This window comes from Quercus robur, chromosome 8 (assembly GCF_932294415.1).
Source record: "Quercus robur chromosome 8, dhQueRobu3.1, whole genome shotgun sequence".
In the NCBI taxonomy this organism is placed as follows: domain Eukaryota; kingdom Viridiplantae; phylum Streptophyta; class Magnoliopsida; order Fagales; family Fagaceae; genus Quercus; species Quercus robur.
In genome coordinates this window covers 14,784,511-14,805,313 of record NC_065541.1, presented here as the reverse complement: position 1 = coordinate 14,805,313, position 20,803 = coordinate 14,784,511, and the positions used below count along the sequence as shown (strand labels likewise).

Below are 20,803 nucleotides of genomic sequence, written 5' to 3'. Positions count from 1 at the left end.
CACTAAGCGGCCATTGTGATTGTGTCTGAAAATCGAACGAGGACTCAGTGAGTGAATTAAGAGTTTGTTCATTATCTTAGGTGTGATAACACCATAAGCTCCAGTTTGTTCATTATTTAGACTCTGAGAAAAGCAATGCGTGTATTTGGATTTTTTTTGTTTTTCTTTTTGGTTGGTGCTGGATGCATGTATTGGGAATTCAGAATTATTGAGTTTCATGTTTGTGAGTTAAGGTTGACATAGTTTTGAGTTAGGCATAATGGGTTATAAAATTCAATGAGAGTTTAAAATTTGTAATCATTAATCAGTATCTTACATATGGAATCCTGTTGGTGTGCCCATGAAGTTAGCTCAACAGTATTGAAATCACGTTGTATGTTTTAATTTCTTGTTTATATGGATATGCTTATACTAATCAAAAATTGAAATTTTGGTAGTAGAGTTTCCGTTATATCAAATTTTAGGTAGCTGACTCCAAAAAATTGGGACTAAAGTTTGTTGTTGTTGTTGTTGACTTGTTGTTAATGTTGTTGTAGTAGAATTTACATTATATCAAATTTTCAGAACTACGGCACGCTTAAAAATAAATAAGTTGCAAGTTTCCTTCTAGACAACCCTCCCCAACCAGATGTTGACTACCACTTTTTACTAATTTTTCCTTTTCATGATTTCTTATTCTTTAAAGAAGATCCTATAAAAACATTTATCTTCTTGTGCAAGTAATATATATCAGATCCTCTCTTTGACTTCAAGCTTAAAAATTTTCGGATAGGCAATTATGAATAATCTTCCTAAATATTTCATTGTAGTATTTTTTTTCCTGGTATTTATTTGGGTGCAAATAATATACTTTTGAAGTATTATATTCACCTTTTTTTTTAAGAGAGAATAGCAAATTCATATAATAAAAGATGCTAATAATAAGAATATTCAAAATAAAAAGTATAATTGTAAACACCAAATTATCTAAGCTATATTGTATAATAGAATAACATTATGTCATTATATACTATATTTATAATAAAATGGGATCACATCTAACATTCAAAGAAAAAAAAAAACTTTATTTTTTTTAGTTTATACTCACCTGAAAAGAAAATAAAAAAAAATAAATAAAAAAAACATATTCCACCACTGTATTCATATCCGTATGCTAATATAGAATTTGAGACCAAGTTAAAGGGTCCAAGATAGAAATAAAAGCTGTTAAAAGTTAAAAGTTAAATCCAAGTCATCCAACTCACACAAACAAAAGACTTGGTGGAAAGTGGACCAAAATTAACCGAAGGGACTGACTTGGACCAAGGGAACTGAAATAGACCAAATAGACAAAATTGGATAGAAGAGACTGAAATTGACCGAATAGACTAAAGTAAACCAAATTGGGTTTGAAGTAAACCACTAAATGGACTAAAATGCTTTGCTGATGTTGCTCAAAATGAACATAGCAATAATAAATGTTACATTTTAGTTTTCAAATAATATACATATATATATATATATATATATTCAAATAGTACATATAGACTATAGTGTGAGAACTGAGAACACCAATAAGTATATTGAGAATTCAAAATTATTGAGTGTCATCATTCGTAAGTTAAGATTGAAAGAGTTTTGAGCTAGGCTTTTAGTAAGAGTTTAAATTTTGTAATCTACAACTTTTGAAATGGAATTTTGTTGGTGTAATCTATGTCTTTCATAATAGAATTCGAAATTATTGAGTGTGATGTTAGTTGAATTTTGTTTTGATTTAATTTCTTGTTTATATGGATATGCTAATACTAATCAAATATTAAAATTCTGGTAGTAGAATTTCCTTTATATCAAAGACTCTGATAGGCAAATTTTGAAAGTTTTCGTTTTGTATATTTTCTGGTATTTATAATATCTGGGTGCAGTGTCATGCTTTTGAAGCATTATATTCAGTTTCCTGTCAATGTAAATGTGTAACCTATAATTCTAGATCTAGGCATCTTTAGATCCTAGGCCTAACTTAGTGTTCTAGCCATCCTATTCATTTGTAATTTTGTACCCTGCAATATCGTCCTTATCTCATTACCTTGTTGTTTAACATGTAAATGACAACTCTCATTGCATCTCCTACTTCAGAAAATACAAGCAATTTTCGTTGAATATTTAGCACTGTTGCTTGGGATGACCTTCGAACATATTTTTCACATCATCTTTGACAACTTTTAGAAAATATTACCTTAACCCACAGAAGCATCAACCCTTTTCCCCCATAACACATTGAAGGATGTTGGAGGAGCAAAACACACCACATTTCAGTCGATAAGCGAGAAGATGGACTGGTTAAAGAACCTAGAAACTCCATCACAGAACAGGAAGAAAACCAATTAAACAGACACAAAGAAATTACAAACCCACACATCGCTCTAGTATTTCATCTTTGATGAAATGCCAAAAGAGTGGTAGCATAATAAAATTAAATTAATAGAATAAAGAAACAGTGACAAAGAGTGTTATTACATGATGCTATTATGTACATATTACATTTGATTATTGAGAAAATATACTGGCCGTTATTTACAAAGTTGAGTAGATGAGATCACAACAACATAGTATCCACAATTCCGCATCACACTATTCTCTAAATTTCCACCCATCATATTAACACTGTTAATAAACCCCCACTGGAGAAGAAAGAATATCTGCACACCTGAGAGAAAAGGGACAGTGTAACTCAAAACTGCCAGCAACAAATAGGGAAATTAATTCAAATGTGACTAAAGAGAAATCACAATGAGGCAGAATGAATTTCACTATTTGTACAAAAACCACCTCAAAGGCTTGGTACTTAGGTTGTACAAGCAAATGAAAGTTTGTGAAGTAATCATCATATACTATGGCCTTTTCTCCAAATAATATATACTATTAACAGTCAATGCTCTCAGTAACTTCATTTTTCATATCCAACCATGTAATCCAAAAAAGGAACATACCTTTAATCAAACTCACCACCTTTATCTTCAAAATGATTCTCCATTTTCAGGCCTTCTTTGTTACTATTTACAAACTTGAGTTGAGCCTCCATTCTTAAGCTCTCTCTATTATTTACAGTCTCAAGCCGAGTCTTCATTTTTGGGCTGTCACTATTATTTACAAAGCCCTTGGTTCCTACTGGCATCCGAGGACCATTACATTCAGTTTCTTCACTGGCATTGTGAAATTCTGCCACTGCAGCCGCACTGTCAGTCATAGAGTCAAGCGAGCCAGAGCTGCCCCTGCTTGAAAGCCTGTCGTTTTCAGACACCCCAGACCTCTGATGCTGAAGTCGCCCATTGGTATTGCAATCTAAAACAGGGTTCCTGTATGGCACAAGAAATGGTAACCAAAAATTTCAGTACAACCCTCATTATTGTGCAGAAAAAGATAACTTACAAAGTCATCAAAAGCAAAAGAAATTGCTGTCCACATTTAAGCAAATCATATGATTTTTATTCTAATGGTAAGTTGCACACCTACTCGGAGGATCTTGAACCCCTCTATAACATTCTTATGAGTAGGAGGTGCTATATAAGCTAGAGCTCATTGGAACATTAAACAAAACATATAATTACCATATGGCAGCTTTATCTAAGATAAAGTCCTTTTAGTATGATAATGTAAAGAATCAGGTGCCCATGCATCTAAAACATAATGGGAAAGCAATGTTATACATAAGCAACAGCCACAATCCAGAATATATGTAAAATAAATAGACAGCATAAAAACCTAGTGAACCTTGTTTGTTGGATTTTGGAGGTTTGAAGATAGTCAAAAACTGGAACCAAGTCTTTTGACCTTGCTTCAATCATGCGAGTTGGGATCCTTTCAATTTCAATTTCTCCCCTGGAAGCATTTTCTTCATTCATTTTGGTGCCTTCCACCAACATTGATTGAAAGTATATCTGACAAGAAAATTTACAAGAACAAGGGAGATGTCAGACATCAAACAAATGCATGCATGATTGAACAAGCACAACATTTCATTCCAGCAGAACACAAATACCTCATGTTTTGCCCACAACGGGATCCGAGGCTGATGCATCTGCAGTTCAGCTTCTGATATATAGAAATGATGTTTCTCCTCAGGACTGATTTTTGCTTTCATGAATACACCCCCAGCTTCAGGATAGATGCTATTTCCTTTCTTCAATCCTTCAGGATATATTTTATTGCTGTCTGAATTCCCATTCTCACCATATATATCAATATTATCTTCTCTCTCTCTTCGGTTTTGTTTCTGACATATATTCCACTTCTGGATAGCCTCAACAACCAATCTTGCATCACATTCTGGTGCTGACTCATGACCAGTGCTTAATCCAGACACAACAGGTGTTGGGTCTAGACAAGTTGATGTTCGCAATGCATATTGTACCATACAACCAGAAGGAGAGAAAACCAAAAGGTGGTACTTTGCCTTCGAAGAGCTGCAATCCACAAATAAAGCGTTGCTTCTGCAATTGTGGAAAGATGAAGCAATAGCCCCAGAAAGAGAGCTCATCCTTCCTGTTGCAGCTGCTGCAGCACCACTTACAGTGCCTTTCCATCCATTAGTTCCGTTCCTTATTCTGCTAACAACCGAAAGTGTAACTGGAGGACCGGCTGCACAAAGGCTCTGTTGACTAGGTGGCCATCGAACTGCTGGCTTAGTCATAACACCCAAACTGCTATTTTTTAGGGTAAAACTAGCATCAGCCAACTGGAAGTTTACTGATCCTCCAAGAGGATTAATAGCAAACAAGTGGTTTGTCCCCCTTGATGAGCTAATCATAATCCAGTTGCTGTCATCACTGAAGCTAATATCCTGTATGACCTAAAAAGCCCCCAAAAAAAAGGATAAGCACGAGACAATAACAATGCCATATCCAAGAAGCAATCATGAAACATTTATACAACACTTACTGCATTTGTAAAACCACGTTGTAGTCTGTAAAGATGTACATAAGATGCACCAGCATCAGATGCAGAGGAGTTTACTGGCTGTCCAGGAATTATTTTGAAAACATTTATGTTGTGGCCCTGGACCGAAGCGGTAACTAAAAGGGTGCCACTAGGGTCAAAGCATAACGCTGAAATAGGACTCTTGTGTGCCCTGAACTGGGCAATAACAACTTTGCTTACAATATCTCTGACAATGACCTGATAAACAAAAGAAAACAATAAGAAAAAGGACCATTCAAGTGTCAGTTCATAAATAACTTCACTAGTAAATACCACAACAGCATGATATTCCAGAGACTAAGTTGCCACATGTTCATTTATTGGTAATTATGCAATATAATTCATTCACCTAGGTAAAGAAACAAAGCAAAGTAGAAGTGTATAACCTCTAGTCAAACTTGCAAAAATAGAGCATGAAGAGAAAAAGGAGAAGGCTTATATCTATCAGACTGCGTGTGTGGTTTCAGTAAAAACAAACTTGAGAAAAGCATGTACCATTCCAATGTTTTCTGCATCTGTTAAATGGCCATTAACAGTTCCATTGCCTTTCCAGCCAGGACTCCCCGATTGCACAGAAGTATTACTCTCAGGTAGAAGCTCAGAGCAGTATCTGGAGATCTTCTTATAGCCCATGTCTCCCAGGGTTACAATCCCAGCAGCAAGCTGCTTGCTTGATTCTTTAGCATAGTGAGCCACCAGGCTCCCATTTGAAGGAAAACCAGGAAAGCTTGCAGAAGGCATTAGGTGTTGTGGACTGACACGCCCCGAGTTTGAGACTACAACTGGACTTCCACTATAAGCAAGCCATCGGGGACCCACCGCAAGAGGTCCATACCCTATGCCTCCAGCACCAGGAGGCCCCATAACTATAGGGTTTGTAAGAATAGTGTATTCCCTCTCTAAGGTTGTGGCATCAAAGCAGTGTATCTGCAATTCACAACACTTTTTAGCACTTTGATTAGGCAGAAGATATGGATGCTCAGAAAATATACATAAGAAAATATACCTGAGCTGCTTGAGAAATAGCAACAACTCGGGAACTGCACCTTACAGAATAAACAACTGATCTAAACTTTAGGACATGAACATAAGATTGAGATCTCAAGGAATAAAACTGAACAGCAGTAGGCAAAATACTTCCATTCACTGAATCATTGTAGTTTGGGATGCTCCCATTGCAAGGAGTGGCTAACCCGTTCTGAATGTTACTACCTACAGAATGGGACCCATCAGCACAAACTACTAGCAGTGGGCGGCTGTCTGCAAACTTGTCTTGCAATCTCTTTGATGCTATTGGCTTTGGTAGCATTTGCATGAATGAAACAGGACCATCATGTCTGGAAACTAGGTCACGGACATTATTTGCATCCTCAACATCCCACACCTGGAAACCAGACCGGTAGCCCAGCAGGAGAACTTGCCGAATGGCACCTCCCTCACCCTCTAACTTGTCAAATCCAGCCCAATTCACCTTTATAATGTGCAAGAAAAACATGAAATCAGTTTTCTCTTCTTGTGTCTCTCACTTTGAAAAAGACACACACACACATACAAAAAGACAACAAACTAGAATGTAAAGAAGCATGACCAACCCACATCAACGCAAGATAAGATTCAAACCATATCATGGACATATCATCTACTCGATGTGAAATTATCAAGACAAAATAAAATATTGAGTCCAAAATTTCCAACCAAATATAATCTATAGTCAATTTTGAAATTTATAAAAACAAAAAACACAACTCATAAAATTAATTAATCTTCATTACAGATTAAAAACACCTCCAACAAACACGCATTGCAAGTCCACATTCAAGTTCGCATAATCATGTATTGTAGGTGCAAATGCCTTGCAAGTATACGTCCATTTTCATGAGAATTTGAAATCATTTTTTCCGGTTCTGTATAATCATTTCTACATCAACAAAAAGCTTTCTGTTAATCTCTCCCCCCTGATTTATGATAACATGATATATACTTGGTAGCCATAGGATCTTCTATTAGCTATATTGTAAAAATTACACCATGCTACATAGGAACAAAACAAAAAAGTTTGTACCCAATGCACAAAACTTCCTTTTTTGCAGGGTCTAGGAGAGGTGATGGTACGCAACCTTACATCCAATTTACTGGACAGGCCTATTCCCGTACTCAAACCCGTGACCAGTCACTTTCGGTGGAAGACACTTGCCATCGCTCAACCTCAATAAATACTTTACAGAAACTCCAATGCATAATGACCACGGACACGGACATGACACGATACAAGACATGGCAACATGTCAATTCTAGAAAAATTAGGACAAGACACGTTGGTTGTTGGGTACCACAATTAATTAATACATTTTTAGGTATATTTTTTATATTTGTAGGAATATTTATATTTTTTGTTTATTTACAAGTTTTCAAAATAAATAACTATCAAAATCTTTAAAAACGTATTGGAAATTAAAAGAATTATTTTTCAATATTTTTTTTTCTCCCATCATAACTAGGACACACTGATGCAGAAGTGTCCTCGGCATGTCCGACAAGAACACGTGTTGGACACAGACACACCAGGGGTTTTGTTTGTGCTCCTTAGGGGAAGATAGCGGATCATTTGCTATTCAGTTGTAATTTTTTTTATGCAATGTGGAGCTGCGTGTTTGGAATTTTTCGGGTTCATTTAGGTGATGCCGCATACAGCAGGGGACCTACTGGTTGATTGGCAAAACTGGTTTGGAAAACGTTCTTTTGCTGTGTGGAATATAGCTCCATTACCTTTGGTGTGGATTTTGTGGAGAGAGCACAACCGCCACACTTTTGAGGTGTGGACGTATTGGAGCCTCAGCTAAAGATTTCTTTTTTTTGATAGGTAATAAGAGTTTTATTGATAAGAAAAGTACAGTAAAATGTGTTTACAATAGCAAACACACTGCACTCAAATCGAGTATTAGTTAAATATTTCCTTTGTTAGACAACTTAGTTCATGGTCAAATGTTTGGGTCTTAGTGATACTAGCACTATTCTTATCAAAAAAGTGATACTAGCACTATTACAGAGTTCACTGCTTTCATTTATTTGTAATATTTGATATATTTTAATAAGTTTTCTAGGCTACCTTACGTAAATTTTTATGCATTAGGTAGTTCTTTTGTAATAAAAATCCTTATACAATAAAAAAAATAAAGCTTATTTAAGGTTTAAGTCAGGGCAGTCCACACTTATTAGAAACCATATTTCCCAAATTCATGTCATGTTCAATGTTACTGTACAGAAATAAAAATAAATTAGGCTAGATTTTTTTTCCACTAAATCAGTACTGCATAATAAGCAACAAATGTAAAATCTAGTTATTAATTAAATTCCCTAATTTCTATGCCTACAAACTATCACAGCACTGAAAACTAAAAATGTAGGACAACACATTGAAATTAAAATTAACTCAATTAATAATCTATTAGATACTTCACCATAGTTTTATCTAGCAAGAAAATGATTTGTTTCCTTGCTATTAAACTAACCTTCATAATAGCACAACAAAAGGTTCAAAGACAAGCACATACACTAATATCGACCAATGCTACCTATAATAGGAAATATATATATGTACAGTGACGACCTTAACCAATTAACAAACTATGGTTAACGTTGGTTATCATCATTGCCACCACTCAAATAGTTTCCGACTGTGCTAACTACCAAGAGAGAAATGGCTATCATCATTGTTACTCTTATGTAGAAACAAGTTGTCAAGTCAACCAACAAAAGCTAAATTCATTCAACTCTATGTAATCAATCAAATTCCTCAAAAAGTGCTCAACAAGTACTTAGCTGATGTAAAATAAAAATCCATTGGATGAGAAAAATCAGCATGACCTCACACGCACCCAACAAAAATCCTAAATTACACAGCCGATAACCCCAAATGTGTCCTGAATGATCAAGTCAAAAACACATGTATTGATCACAAAACCACACAGCTAACAATTCCGATACAACCAATCCTTAAAGAAGAGCATTAAGTCACCATAGCAGGTCATCTATGACTCTGAACTACCAATAAACCCCAAAAACTCCAACTTTTAGTTTGTCAAAACACATGGAAAGGCCTCCCACACACTCCAACATAGTAGATCACCCAGTACATCCCACAAGGAAGATCAAAATTTTCCACAATAATTGGGTTGACAAAGGATCATTTTTGCAATGTAAGAAACAAAGATTCACACAAAACAACAGCACAACAACTATCAACGCTCTGACCATTTGCAACTGCAACTTTCCCCATCCAAAAGACTAACTTAAACTGGCCCAATTAAATACAGAAATCACCTCTGTACAAAACTCACTCATAACAAAACTTTACTTCTCACAATAGAAAAACATTGCCTTCCCATGTTCAAAGTTTTGCATTAAAGATATTCAAAGTTAGGAATATCCATAAACTGAAACAGTAAGCAACTAAAGATTCTTGACCACAATTCTACATTCTATCAACCTATATCAACCTATTAAACTAAACCAGCATCCATTCAATGGCATTTCCCCGATTAGAAAGTAAAGTAGCTCTCTCTCCACAAGAACAAATATGCAATCAAATCGCCCCGAACAAACATTGTAACAAAAATTCACATGCATGATACACCATAAATGAAATACCATATTATAATACGAGTTCCACTCCATTAAAATTAAAAAATTTACATAACAAATACCAACTAGGCAAAGCTAAAAGCTTCCCAAATTTCTTAAATTGGCAATACTGATAAGAAAATAAACAAACCAATTACACCTCATACCTGATCATGGTTGACATCATCATCCCTATCCACAATTGAAGAAGCCACCGATGCCGCTGACCGCGCCACAGTGGATGCCCCGGATGAAACGATCCTCAGGTAGCTAGATATGGCACGAAAGGAGCTGGGAAGAAAGCCACTAGGCCGGCCGGGCCTAGGCACACCACCCTGCTGTTGTTTCTGACCATCATTCCTCATCCCAAGAACCAAAGAGAGCAAAATAGACAATACCCAGAACACCAAAATCGTTGATTCTTCAATATCACCCTTAATCATAACAACAGGCTGTTTCTGTTTTTGTTTTTCTCGACTAAACCGAAAACCCAAGAAACAAAGAAACAGCCCCAACTCATTTAGCTTAGGCCACAAGTGTTTCCATCTCTTCCTGCTTTAATTTTTTGCCTCAAACAAAAGCATTCAATTTCAATTTCAGAAACAACCAAATCCACAGAAAAACCGACACCCAGAAAATTTTAAAAAAAAACAAACAAACAAACAAAAAACCTCTTTTACTTCTGGTGCCTTTTTTGCACCTCCAAATTCTATATCATTAACCCAACAAATTAATAAAATTAATAAAATCAAAAAGTTGCTTTGAGAAAACAAGGTTTCAATGATAAATCTTCAATACCCACACCCCAAAAACCAAAGCAGACTCAAAAAAATTACAGCTTTATGGGTTTTTTTTGGTTCCTTTTCCTAGCGATAATAACAATAAAATAATCAAAAAATTTGTACAAAAACCAAAACAAACAAAAAAAACAAAAAATATATATATATTTGAATTGAGAAAAGATGATGAAATCAAAATATAGTACAGGATTGGAGGAGAGATTTGAAGGGTTTTGGAAACGAAAACAGCAGAGAAATCGCCCGAAAACAGGGCGAATCGGAAGAGAGAGAAAGTTATTTTAGAGAGAGAAAGAGAGGGATTTGGATAATGGAAGAGTGAAAAAATAGAAATCCATAGACTATAGAATTGGTATTTTTATTTTTTTTGTGTTTTGGTTTTGGGAAATTAAAAAGTCTCTCTGATTACGTCTCTGTCTCTATAAATAATAAATATATAAGGTTTTTTTTTTTTCGGCTTTCAGGAATTTTGGTTGGTTTGGTTCTCTATTTGTAGTTGTAATAGGACCTAGAAAAAACCAACCTTCTATTAAATAAAAAAACCTCCCACACACGTCTTGTCTCTTATCAAAGGCTGTCAACCGGTTTTCACTTGAAGTATCAAATGGACTCATCTCATCCCCCCCTAGCTAACTCCCACATCCAAATACCAAAGCCCAAAATTAACAAAAGCCAAAGTCAAAAAAGTAAAGTAAAAAGACACATTTTGTACCATCAAGTTCATTTTGTTAAGCCATGGGTCTTGTCTTAAATTGACACATTCTTAGGATATATTTGGTACATTGAATGAAGATTATGACAAAAATTATAATTTTTATTACTAAGAATAAAATGTGTTGTAATGTAATAACTTTGTTTTTAAAAAAAGTAACGTAATAACTAAACATATTCATTAGTTTAGTTGTGAGTTATAACATTAGAATGAAACTTAATATTTATTTTAGGAAATATCTTACTCATACAATTATATCTCCTTAAAAATTATTATTTTTAAATTTAAGAGAGATATATGTTATTTTTTATGATGGGTCCGGTTTAACAAATCTATTTTTGGAAAAATTTTATCAAAAATTGAAAAAGCTGTCAATACTTTTTCAATCCGATAAAGTTTTTTCCAAAAATGGTATATTATTGTGTGCCCTTAGGACACACGTTAGTAAAATCTCTTTATGATTTTTTTATTTTTATAATTGTTAGATGTATATGGAAGTTTGTTTATTTGGAAATATATTAAGTTTTAAAATTATTTAACTTTCTAAGGAATAGCTAATACAACCTTTTAAAGAATAATAATTATTCCTCATTTTGAAGAATACTTATTCATAAGGAATGACAATACCTTGTAATAAAAACATAATCAAACCATAGGAATAAATATTACATTACAGCGTCTATTACAGTCTATCAAACATGCCCTTATACATAAAATGCTTAAGAGATGTTTAGTTGTGTTGTTTAAACAGCGGTTTTCATTGTTTAAACAACACAATATGTATTTTCACAAAACTTTTAACTATTTCTACAACACTTAAACAACGTTATTAGAACAATATTACTAAACGGGTTTTAGAAGTTTAGGGGGAAAAAATTTAAGTTGCAGGGAACTCTAATCAGAAGCAAAAGTTATAGGTTAAAACCTTGTTTTCAAGTCCCAACTCTAGCCTTCTTGACTATCTATCTATCTATCTATCTATATATATATATATATATATATATATATTAATTAAAAAAATCAAATTTCATTTTTTTTTTTTCTGGAGAAAATCAAATTTCATTTTGTTAAGGATTTAAGGAAAAAAGACACTTTTCCCCCCTTTTATTTATGGCTAAATTTACAATTCCCCTCTAAACTATAAAATTTAGCAACATCCCCCTTAACTATTAAAAATGAATAAATCCCCCTTAAATTGTGCTTGGTTTCAATTTATTTTTTCTAGCATATTATTAGAGTTAGTATAATCATTTTTACACTTAATCTTCTCTGTAAACTAAGTTGAAGTAAAATAAATAAAAATAATCAATGAAGAGTAATTAATATATGAAGTTAAAATGTTACTCTAAATAAAAAATATTCCAAAAAATCATTTGAATATTTAGAAGGAAAATGAACAATAAATAACTTAAAAGTATTAACAATATACGAGATTGAAAAAAATTCTATGTATGAATTGATTTTTCAATGACATTTTATGAAATTTTTATTTTGAATTAACTTTAAAATGTCAATATTTTTTTTTCTATCTTAGATTTCATTTCTAACTAAAAAAAATACTTAATTGATTGTAAATGGCCTTAAAAAGTATATAGCATTGTTATGGGTGTTATCCGAGCTGCTCAAATTGTACTACTACACCCAAACCAACCAAAATCGCCTGCAAGATGAAGTAATTGCACCAAACTACAAGTGGCAGTGAACTACACCGCATGGTGCAGTGCAGTGTGCAGTTTTATGGTAACAAAACCACACAAAACCGCATGCCCAACACTCACATATTATATATATATATATATATATATAAAATTTAATATTATATGAAATAAGTGGTCAGACAACTTAGACAGACTAAACATTAGTGCACTCCAGTTTCACATTAAAAACAACTTCATTTTAGTTAAATACAAATCAAATGTTCAAATTTTCATTTACTTCTATATCTCACACTCTCACTCTTCTCTCTTGATACCTTTAGACTCTCAACTCTCAAGTATAATTGTATATGATTTACTGTCATGGATTATTTTTTGTTTTGTATATATTTGTGGTACTTTTAGTTTACTATCCATCTGTTATGGATTTTTTTTTTTTTTTTGTCTTGTATATATTTATGTTACTTTTTTTTTTATTACACATGTTTTTTTTAAAATTCACTATCATTGTAATTAATAATAAACTAGTAATTGGCCATGACATTTTGAAAATATATACTAGTACAAAACCGATCAAACCGTGCATGTGACCACATAATTGAGATGTAGTGTGGTGATAGTTTTGGCCAAACCGCAGTGCAAAGTGCATTGCTAAAAATGGCCTAAAACTGCACCACAAACACCCCTAAGCATTGTAAAAAAAAATTAAAAGATTAAAAAACATATATAATTCAGCAAATTGATTAGGAGATATCGCTATAATCTATCATCTTACAATTTTTTTTCCATACTACATTAGGAAAGATAAAAGTTATTTTTAATTAAAAAATAACTTTTGAGTTTGGAATTGTGGAATTTTTTTTATTTTGTAATATTAATGAAAATTTGAAATCTAATTTAAAAAATAATAATTTTTGGGACCTTGGGTGGGGTAGGGGGTCATTTGCAATTCCCTTCTTAACTATTGCACTTTTTGCTTATTAAGGGTCCATTTGTGTAGAGCATCTGCGTTTGCGTCAATTTCTCTTGCGTTTTTTTTTTTTTTGGCTGGTCTATGGCATTGTTCATGGACCAGCCAAGTGAGAAAAAGCGGGTGAATAGTAATTTGTAGTAATAAAAAATGTTTAGTTACAGTGTTTTCAATAATAAGTTTTCAGTTTTCAGCAAAATAAGTGACATCCAAACACACACTAACTATTGAGTCATTTGCAATTCCTCCATCCAAGTATTTTAGTAATTTCAATGTGGAATATCCCAATTATTAAAAGATTCTACTAGGTTAACTAATAGCAAGATATTATTTTATTTTCAATAGTTAAGGGGGACATTATTCGATTTTATAGTTTATGGGAAAGTTATGAACCACCCCACAAATAAAAAAGGAAAGTGCTTTTTTCTCAAGATTTAGTTTTCATAAAAATGTTGAATATGTTATTTTAAAATCTCATTGATAAATAATATCTAATTTTAAATAACATGACACTATAAATAATTATGAAATATTATGTCTTGATTATTATATGCATTCATAATGCTCTAAAAATAAGTCAAGATTTTATTCACTCAATAAAAGAAGTCAATATTTAAATATCACAAAGAAGAATACAATTTTCTTTTATTTTTTTATCTTTAATTATGAAGTACCTTTCAAAAAAAAATTATTATGAAGTGATTTATAAGATTATCAATATTATCACTACGATCATTCTCAAAAAAATATTATCACTAAGATGTCAAACGTATCGTATTCATAAGAAAATAAAATAAAACATTTTTAAAAATATCGTAATTTGTAAGGTATATTTTTTATGAACAAAGTTTGGTAACAAGCTTGGTTGTAACTTAAGACTACAACTCCACTTAATATCTTTTTGTTGAATACAAATTTGGACTAATCTACCGTTGGATTATATTTTCTTTTTATCTCCATGTTTGCAAAATTTCAAGAAGATTAAGATCAATAGTTATGTCATCAATCAGATGTTTAAATTTCAAGCTTTGTAGTATAATCAAGCTTTGTAGTATAAAATTATACATAAAAAATAATTTTATAAATCAAATAGTGGATAAAATCCGATTGACACGAAATTTTACATGTGCCTCAAGAACATAAAAAACATGCAATATTCCAACATATAGATTTTCAAATTTTGTAATTATGTTAATTTTTTAAGTGAGAGTTGTAGCCTTAAGCTACAATTAAGTTTGTAACTAAATTTTGTCTTTTATTTATTTCTTACACCAAATTGAGGAAATTTGTTTTATTATTATTATTATTATTTTTTTTTTATCTTTATACAATATAAACAAACAAACAGATCCCTCTTGTGTGTGTTAGTTTCTTAAAACAAAAAATAGAAAATTTTCTTACACTTAAATAAAGTGTGATTTATAGAGTATAACTTGTTATAGTCTCTCATAAAAGTTACACACTTACCATAACTTTAGAGTATAATTTATTAATTTGTGGTGTGTCTTCGTGTTATAACCACATTTTCTCTTCCTTATCCTTTTTTTTTTTTTTTTGAGGGGATTCTCTTCCTTATCCTTGTGTACGGGTTTGTATCTAAAATAATAATAATAATAATTAAACCCATCCAAACATACGTGTTAGGCATCAAGACTTATTTAAGATTGCTCTAAGGGTATTGGTTTAGAAAATTTTTATTAGAAAAAAAAAATTGATTTTGTTTATAACTTTTTATATTTCACATAAAATTTCTATCAACACTTTCTTAAAATAGTCTATTAACAAACGCAAGGCACCTGTAAATAACAAAAATGGCAAAACTTAGGTACAGTACTTTAGATACTATTCTTTAGGTTTCCCTCTTAAAATTTAGTTATGTGGATATTTAACTAAAAAATATACTTTCATTCCATGAGAAAAAATCTACATGCCAGAATCTTAAAAAGAGAACTTAAAGAACAATATCTAAGTATTGTACCTAAGTCTTGCTCTAACAAAAAATAATTGCACAAATAAATGTTAAAAGGCACAATTAAATTAAATGAAAAGGAGTGGACAACTTGTAACTGTCCATATATCTTTGACCACAATTTGAGCAAAACTCTTTTTCCTCTTTTTTTGTTTTGTTTACAAACTATATGCAGTCGTGTGCACTAAGATTTTGATGACACATCAATTTTATTTAGAAACATGACACATCATTTTTTTGTAAAAGTGATTAAAAATGATAAAACTAGGATGTTCTAGCTTCTTGTCCAAGATGCAACCCGTATTTAATTAGATAATCTTACAGGTCAAAAGTTACAAATTTTGGTTTAAGACAATATTCAAAGTATACCTAAAAAACAATATTCAAAGTATAATGGAACATTATTATGTAAAATATAAGTATTAAAGTATTTGGTATTTTACATTTTAAACATTTAATATTGTCAAAATATTAATTATTATGCATATATGCACAACTTAATTCCTCACAAGACGTCTTGGTTGAAAACATTTAGAAATGCCAGTTAAACTATGAGACTTTGAGCACGTAACTTAATTATTGCACAAATAAATGTTAAAAGTTTAGAACCTAATATTTTCCTAACTTATTATTATTATTATTATTATTATTAATATCCTCTATTATGATTAGTGCATAATAAAATTTATTTTATAATGAATATATGTATGAAATTTACCTTATTCTAGTCATATTATCACAATGTATCATCCTTTGAAAAAAAAACTAGCATTGCTTTTAATTAATAGCGGCATGTTGAATGACAGCAAAAGTAGACTGTTTGTTAGGCTTTTATACCAAAGGAGACGTATGTAATACCTCTTGTTGTAGTAAATGAAGGGCAAGTTAGGTGGACAGGTGTTCATTTGGGTCGTACATTTTTGTCAAATGGACGACACAACACAGACGTAGATTTTCCCACACACAACACAAGGTGTATTGAATAAAGTCTGAGCTAGCTGGTGTACAAGTTTCTTGTAGCCATAAGATTTGCGTGGAAAATTAGAGTAATAGAAATCTATAAAATGATGATGATGCTTATCCAACGGCGTAAGTCTTGGAAACACTCGTAGTTATTTTGAGTTTGTACTGACTATAATAACGTTTCCTGGATGAGGAAGACTTGGCTGTTAGTCTGTGACTTCCAATAATGGACACAAAGTATAGAATCCTATGAAGTTTCGTACGACTTGCTGTTCAAGCCAAACTTTTCTTGACAATCAAGAACACACACAGTAATATCTTCCCTCGATTTTTGTACTTTTCTTTTTCTTTTTCTTTTGGTTTCGGAGGAACAGGTCAACCAATTTCGTATATTGTATTTTATTTAGTACAATTTTAATTTATATTAAAAAGAACTTACTAAAGAAATGTTCTTAAAGGATATATTAATAAATTTTTTAGAAAATTTTTTATGAAAAAAATAAAAAAGTAAGTAATTATTTTGTTAATTTTTTTATAAAAAAATTTACTAAAATTGATGATTAGTATATGCCCTTAGAACATGAAATATATCAACCCAACTCATATTAAAAAAAGGATGTAAAAAATAAATAAATAAATAAAGGAGGTTTTATGAAGATGTAAATAAATGAAGTTGTTTTCCTCGGAAACAAAATTTTAAGAAATTATTATGTATGGAATTTTTATGGGTTTAAATTTTATCATTTATAATCGAGGAAAAGGACAAAGAAGAGTGATAACTTTGTGTGGTTACTTGGAGTACTTATAAAACTTTAACAACAACTTGATATATTTTTAGCGGAAGAAAAGAACTTGGCATTTTGGTCAACTTTGAAGTCAAAGACCTCTTTTAAGCTTATTTGATTTCCAATTTTGTTTTGGCATATAATATGTTTTGTCGAAATATACAAAAGACCAGAAAAAATAATTTCTGCATTTGGCTTGTAGAAAACATCCTAACATGTTTTATATAGATATTAAACAACTTTAATACACCACTTATACAAAACAACTAAAAGAAACTTCAAAATTAGAACAATCAAAATAAAATTTTTGAAAATTAGATTTATAAGCACAATATATATTAATTGGTAAAATTTAGAGAAAATCCAATTAGATTCTACAATTGAAATCCAATTTTATGCCATGTGTCTTAAATTATCTATTTTTAGAGAATTTTATTTCATAATTTTTTAGCCAAATGTGAGACCACATCATAAATATTCATTCAAATAAGTTATTGAGTACAAAAATCAAAGAGTCTAGAATTAATGAACTGTAAACAAATAAGAAAAAAAAAGTGCTTCACAATATTAAAAATTAAGAATTAATAAAAAAAATTAAAAAAATATGGACAATTTACATTTTCTACCTAATAACATTCTTACAAGATTTTTTAAAGAGTTAACAAAATATAAAAATGACTACATATCAATAGTATTTAAATTATATATATAGGAATTCTACTATGCATCTTAATGTGTATTTTTTAAGAATATCTATACATATGCATGAGGTTACAAGCTAGTCTATATATCTATAAATAAATATATATATATATATATGAAGCTGAGGGAAAATCAAATTAGAATTCCAAAATTAGAGTTCTAATTTTGCGTCATGTGTTCTAAATTATTTATTCTTAAAGAATTTCATTTTTTAATTTTAGAATCAAATGTGGGACCACATTATAAATATTCATCCAAGTGCGTTGTTAAGTACAAAAACAAAGAGTTTAGAATAAATGAATTTAAAAAAAAAAGTGCTTCACAATAATTATAAAAAAAATTGACAATTTACATTTTATACCTAATAATATCCTTACAAAAATTTTTAAAGTGTTAATAAAATATAAAAATGACTATCAATAGTATTTAAATTATATATATAGGAATTATATTATGCATCTTATTGTATATCTTTAAGTGTATTCATTCATATGTATGGGGTTACAAGCTAGTCTATATATATATATATATATTAATAAGTAAATTTTAGAGAAAATCCAATTAGATTCTACAATTGAAGCCCAATTTTGCACCATGTATCCTAAATTATTTATTTTTAGATAGAATTTTATACCTTATTTTGAAGTCAAATGCAGAATCACATCATAAATATCCATCTAAGTGAGTTATTACGTACAAAAATCAAAGAGTCTAGAATTAATAAACATAAAAAAAAAATGGACAATTTATATTTTTTAAATAATAATATTCTTATGTAATATACCATGACTATTTATGGTTCATTATTAACTAGGAAATATATATATATATATATATATATATGCTTTTTAAAACCAAAATTTAAAGAAAATTCAATTAGAATCAAAATTGGATTTTGCTTTTATTAGCTTTCCATACAAATTAAATTGTTTAGATTTTCATTGTTATTTTTTGAACTATAAGCATATTTTTTATATTGTTTCTATTTAGATATTTTGTATGCGAAGATATTGAATACAACAAATTGTAATTAAGCTGAACGATGTCATGCAACCATCCTAATTCAATTTAGGAGATCTTATCTGCCATTGTAGCCAATACCTGACCGTTTTTGTCTCGAATAACCGCTACTGCACCTGCTAGATTCTGGTCTTGAAAACATGCTCCATCGAAATCAACCTTGATGTCTGGCCAAGGTCTGGGGTTTTGGGAGTAAAGATCGCACAAACTCTGCCCTGAGAGACGTCACTATCTGCTGGATTTGCTGGACTGGAAATGGGTTTGAGCTGGTTTGTACTGCATTCATTCTGTGCCACACAATCCACACAATTGTTGCAAAGAGATCCAAGTCCTTTCCTATCTCCATAAAGTGTTCCACCAGCTCCTTGAAAGTGCCAAAAGTCTCTGATTCATGAAAATCCCATTACCTCTGCTGCTCCCATACCGTGCCAAGTAGAGGGCACGCCCATAATGCATGCAAGGTATCCTCAGCCTCGGCCTTGCATTGTTCACAGCAGTCCTCTGTTATGGTCATGCACCTTTTGAGGTTCACTTTTGTTGTGATTGCATTTTTAATAGCTCGCCATAGAAAGTTTCGAATTTTTGGTTGAGTCTTCAGCCCCCACACCCTCTTCCATAAGCCATTATCTTTAGGTTGGTAGTCATTGTTGTCCAAACTTTAGGCCCTATATAGAAATCTATAGCCTGACTTGACTGTATAGGAACCCGATGGAGTAAGGGGCCAAAATAATCTGTCTTCCACCTGCATTGAGCTCAAAGGAATAGACTCAATCAATGATATATCTCTTGTTGAGAATACTTGCTGAAGTAGCTCAGAATTCCACTCATTTGTGCCTAGTTTGATCAAAGCCAAGACATTCAGATTCTCTAATCCTGGTGCAACCTGTGAAGTCACAAAGGGTAGAAATTCATAGGGCAGCCATGGGTCTGTCCAAACATTAATACATACACTAGTGTTGTTATTTAAGCTTTTAAAAAAAGGGATTAAAAATTATGTTTGGGAGCATAATTAATTTGGGAGTAATCCTATGTCCACAATATTTTTATAATAAATCTTATGCAAAAATCCGTTATTAGTGAGTATAAAAATAATATTAGTATTTGACCCAAATTAAAATCAATAACATCTTACCACATTAGATTTGTTATGAAATTATTGTGAAAATGTTATAAATGTAGTAGCACTACTCTTATTTTTGTTGAACCCAAATTTTTGTAATTTTCAAGTCAGAGTGTTCAAAATTTTTATTAAGATAGTCACAATAGATTAACTTAACATATAATGAGCACCCTAGCTTGCATGTAGAACTACCACTATGTTGACCATCTCAGGTACATACTCTCTTGAGGAACCTTTTTAGGTACCCTCTCTTTGACCCTTTTAGGCAATTTCTCCCAAGGACGCTCACTCTAAACCCTTGCGGTATCTAGCTTCAGCAGAGCTTTTTTCGATTAACAAATTTATTGTAGAAAAGTCAACTAAATCATATTTGGACCCACAGCTTGTATGGTGTGTTTTTTTTTTTTTTTTCCTATAGAAATAAGCATAGAAATCCATAGACTATAGAATTGGTATTTTTATTTTTTTGTATTTTGAGAAATTAAAAAGTCTCTAATTACATCTCTATCTCTTTAAATAATAAATATATAAGGGTTT

The 20,803-nt window shown here is 31.5% G+C and overlaps 1 protein-coding gene across 2 annotated transcripts; it reads right to left on the bottom strand.

Annotated features, from left to right (window-relative positions):
* Positions 1-2,379: 2,379 nt before the first annotated feature.
* Positions 2,380-10,796, bottom strand: LOC126694737 (autophagy-related protein 18f). Of its 2 annotated transcripts, none has more exons than XM_050391231.1 (8): positions 9,741-10,796; positions 5,960-6,424; positions 5,449-5,880; positions 4,915-5,151; positions 4,016-4,825; positions 3,739-3,914; positions 2,967-3,332; positions 2,380-2,683 (listed from the first exon to the last, which is right to left on the bottom strand). In XM_050391231.1, exons 1-7 carry the CDS (start codon positions 10,014-10,016, stop codon positions 2,969-2,971), a joined length of 2,760 nt encoding a protein of 919 aa, XP_050247188.1. In that variant the 5' UTR covers positions 10,017-10,796; the 3' UTR covers positions 2,380-2,683; positions 2,967-2,968. The 2 variants fall into 2 exon arrangements, with proteins under 2 accessions (XP_050247188.1, XP_050247189.1); XM_050391232.1 differs by having other exon boundaries at positions 3,748-3,914; positions 9,741-10,791.
* Positions 10,797-20,803: the final 10,007 nt, after the last annotated feature.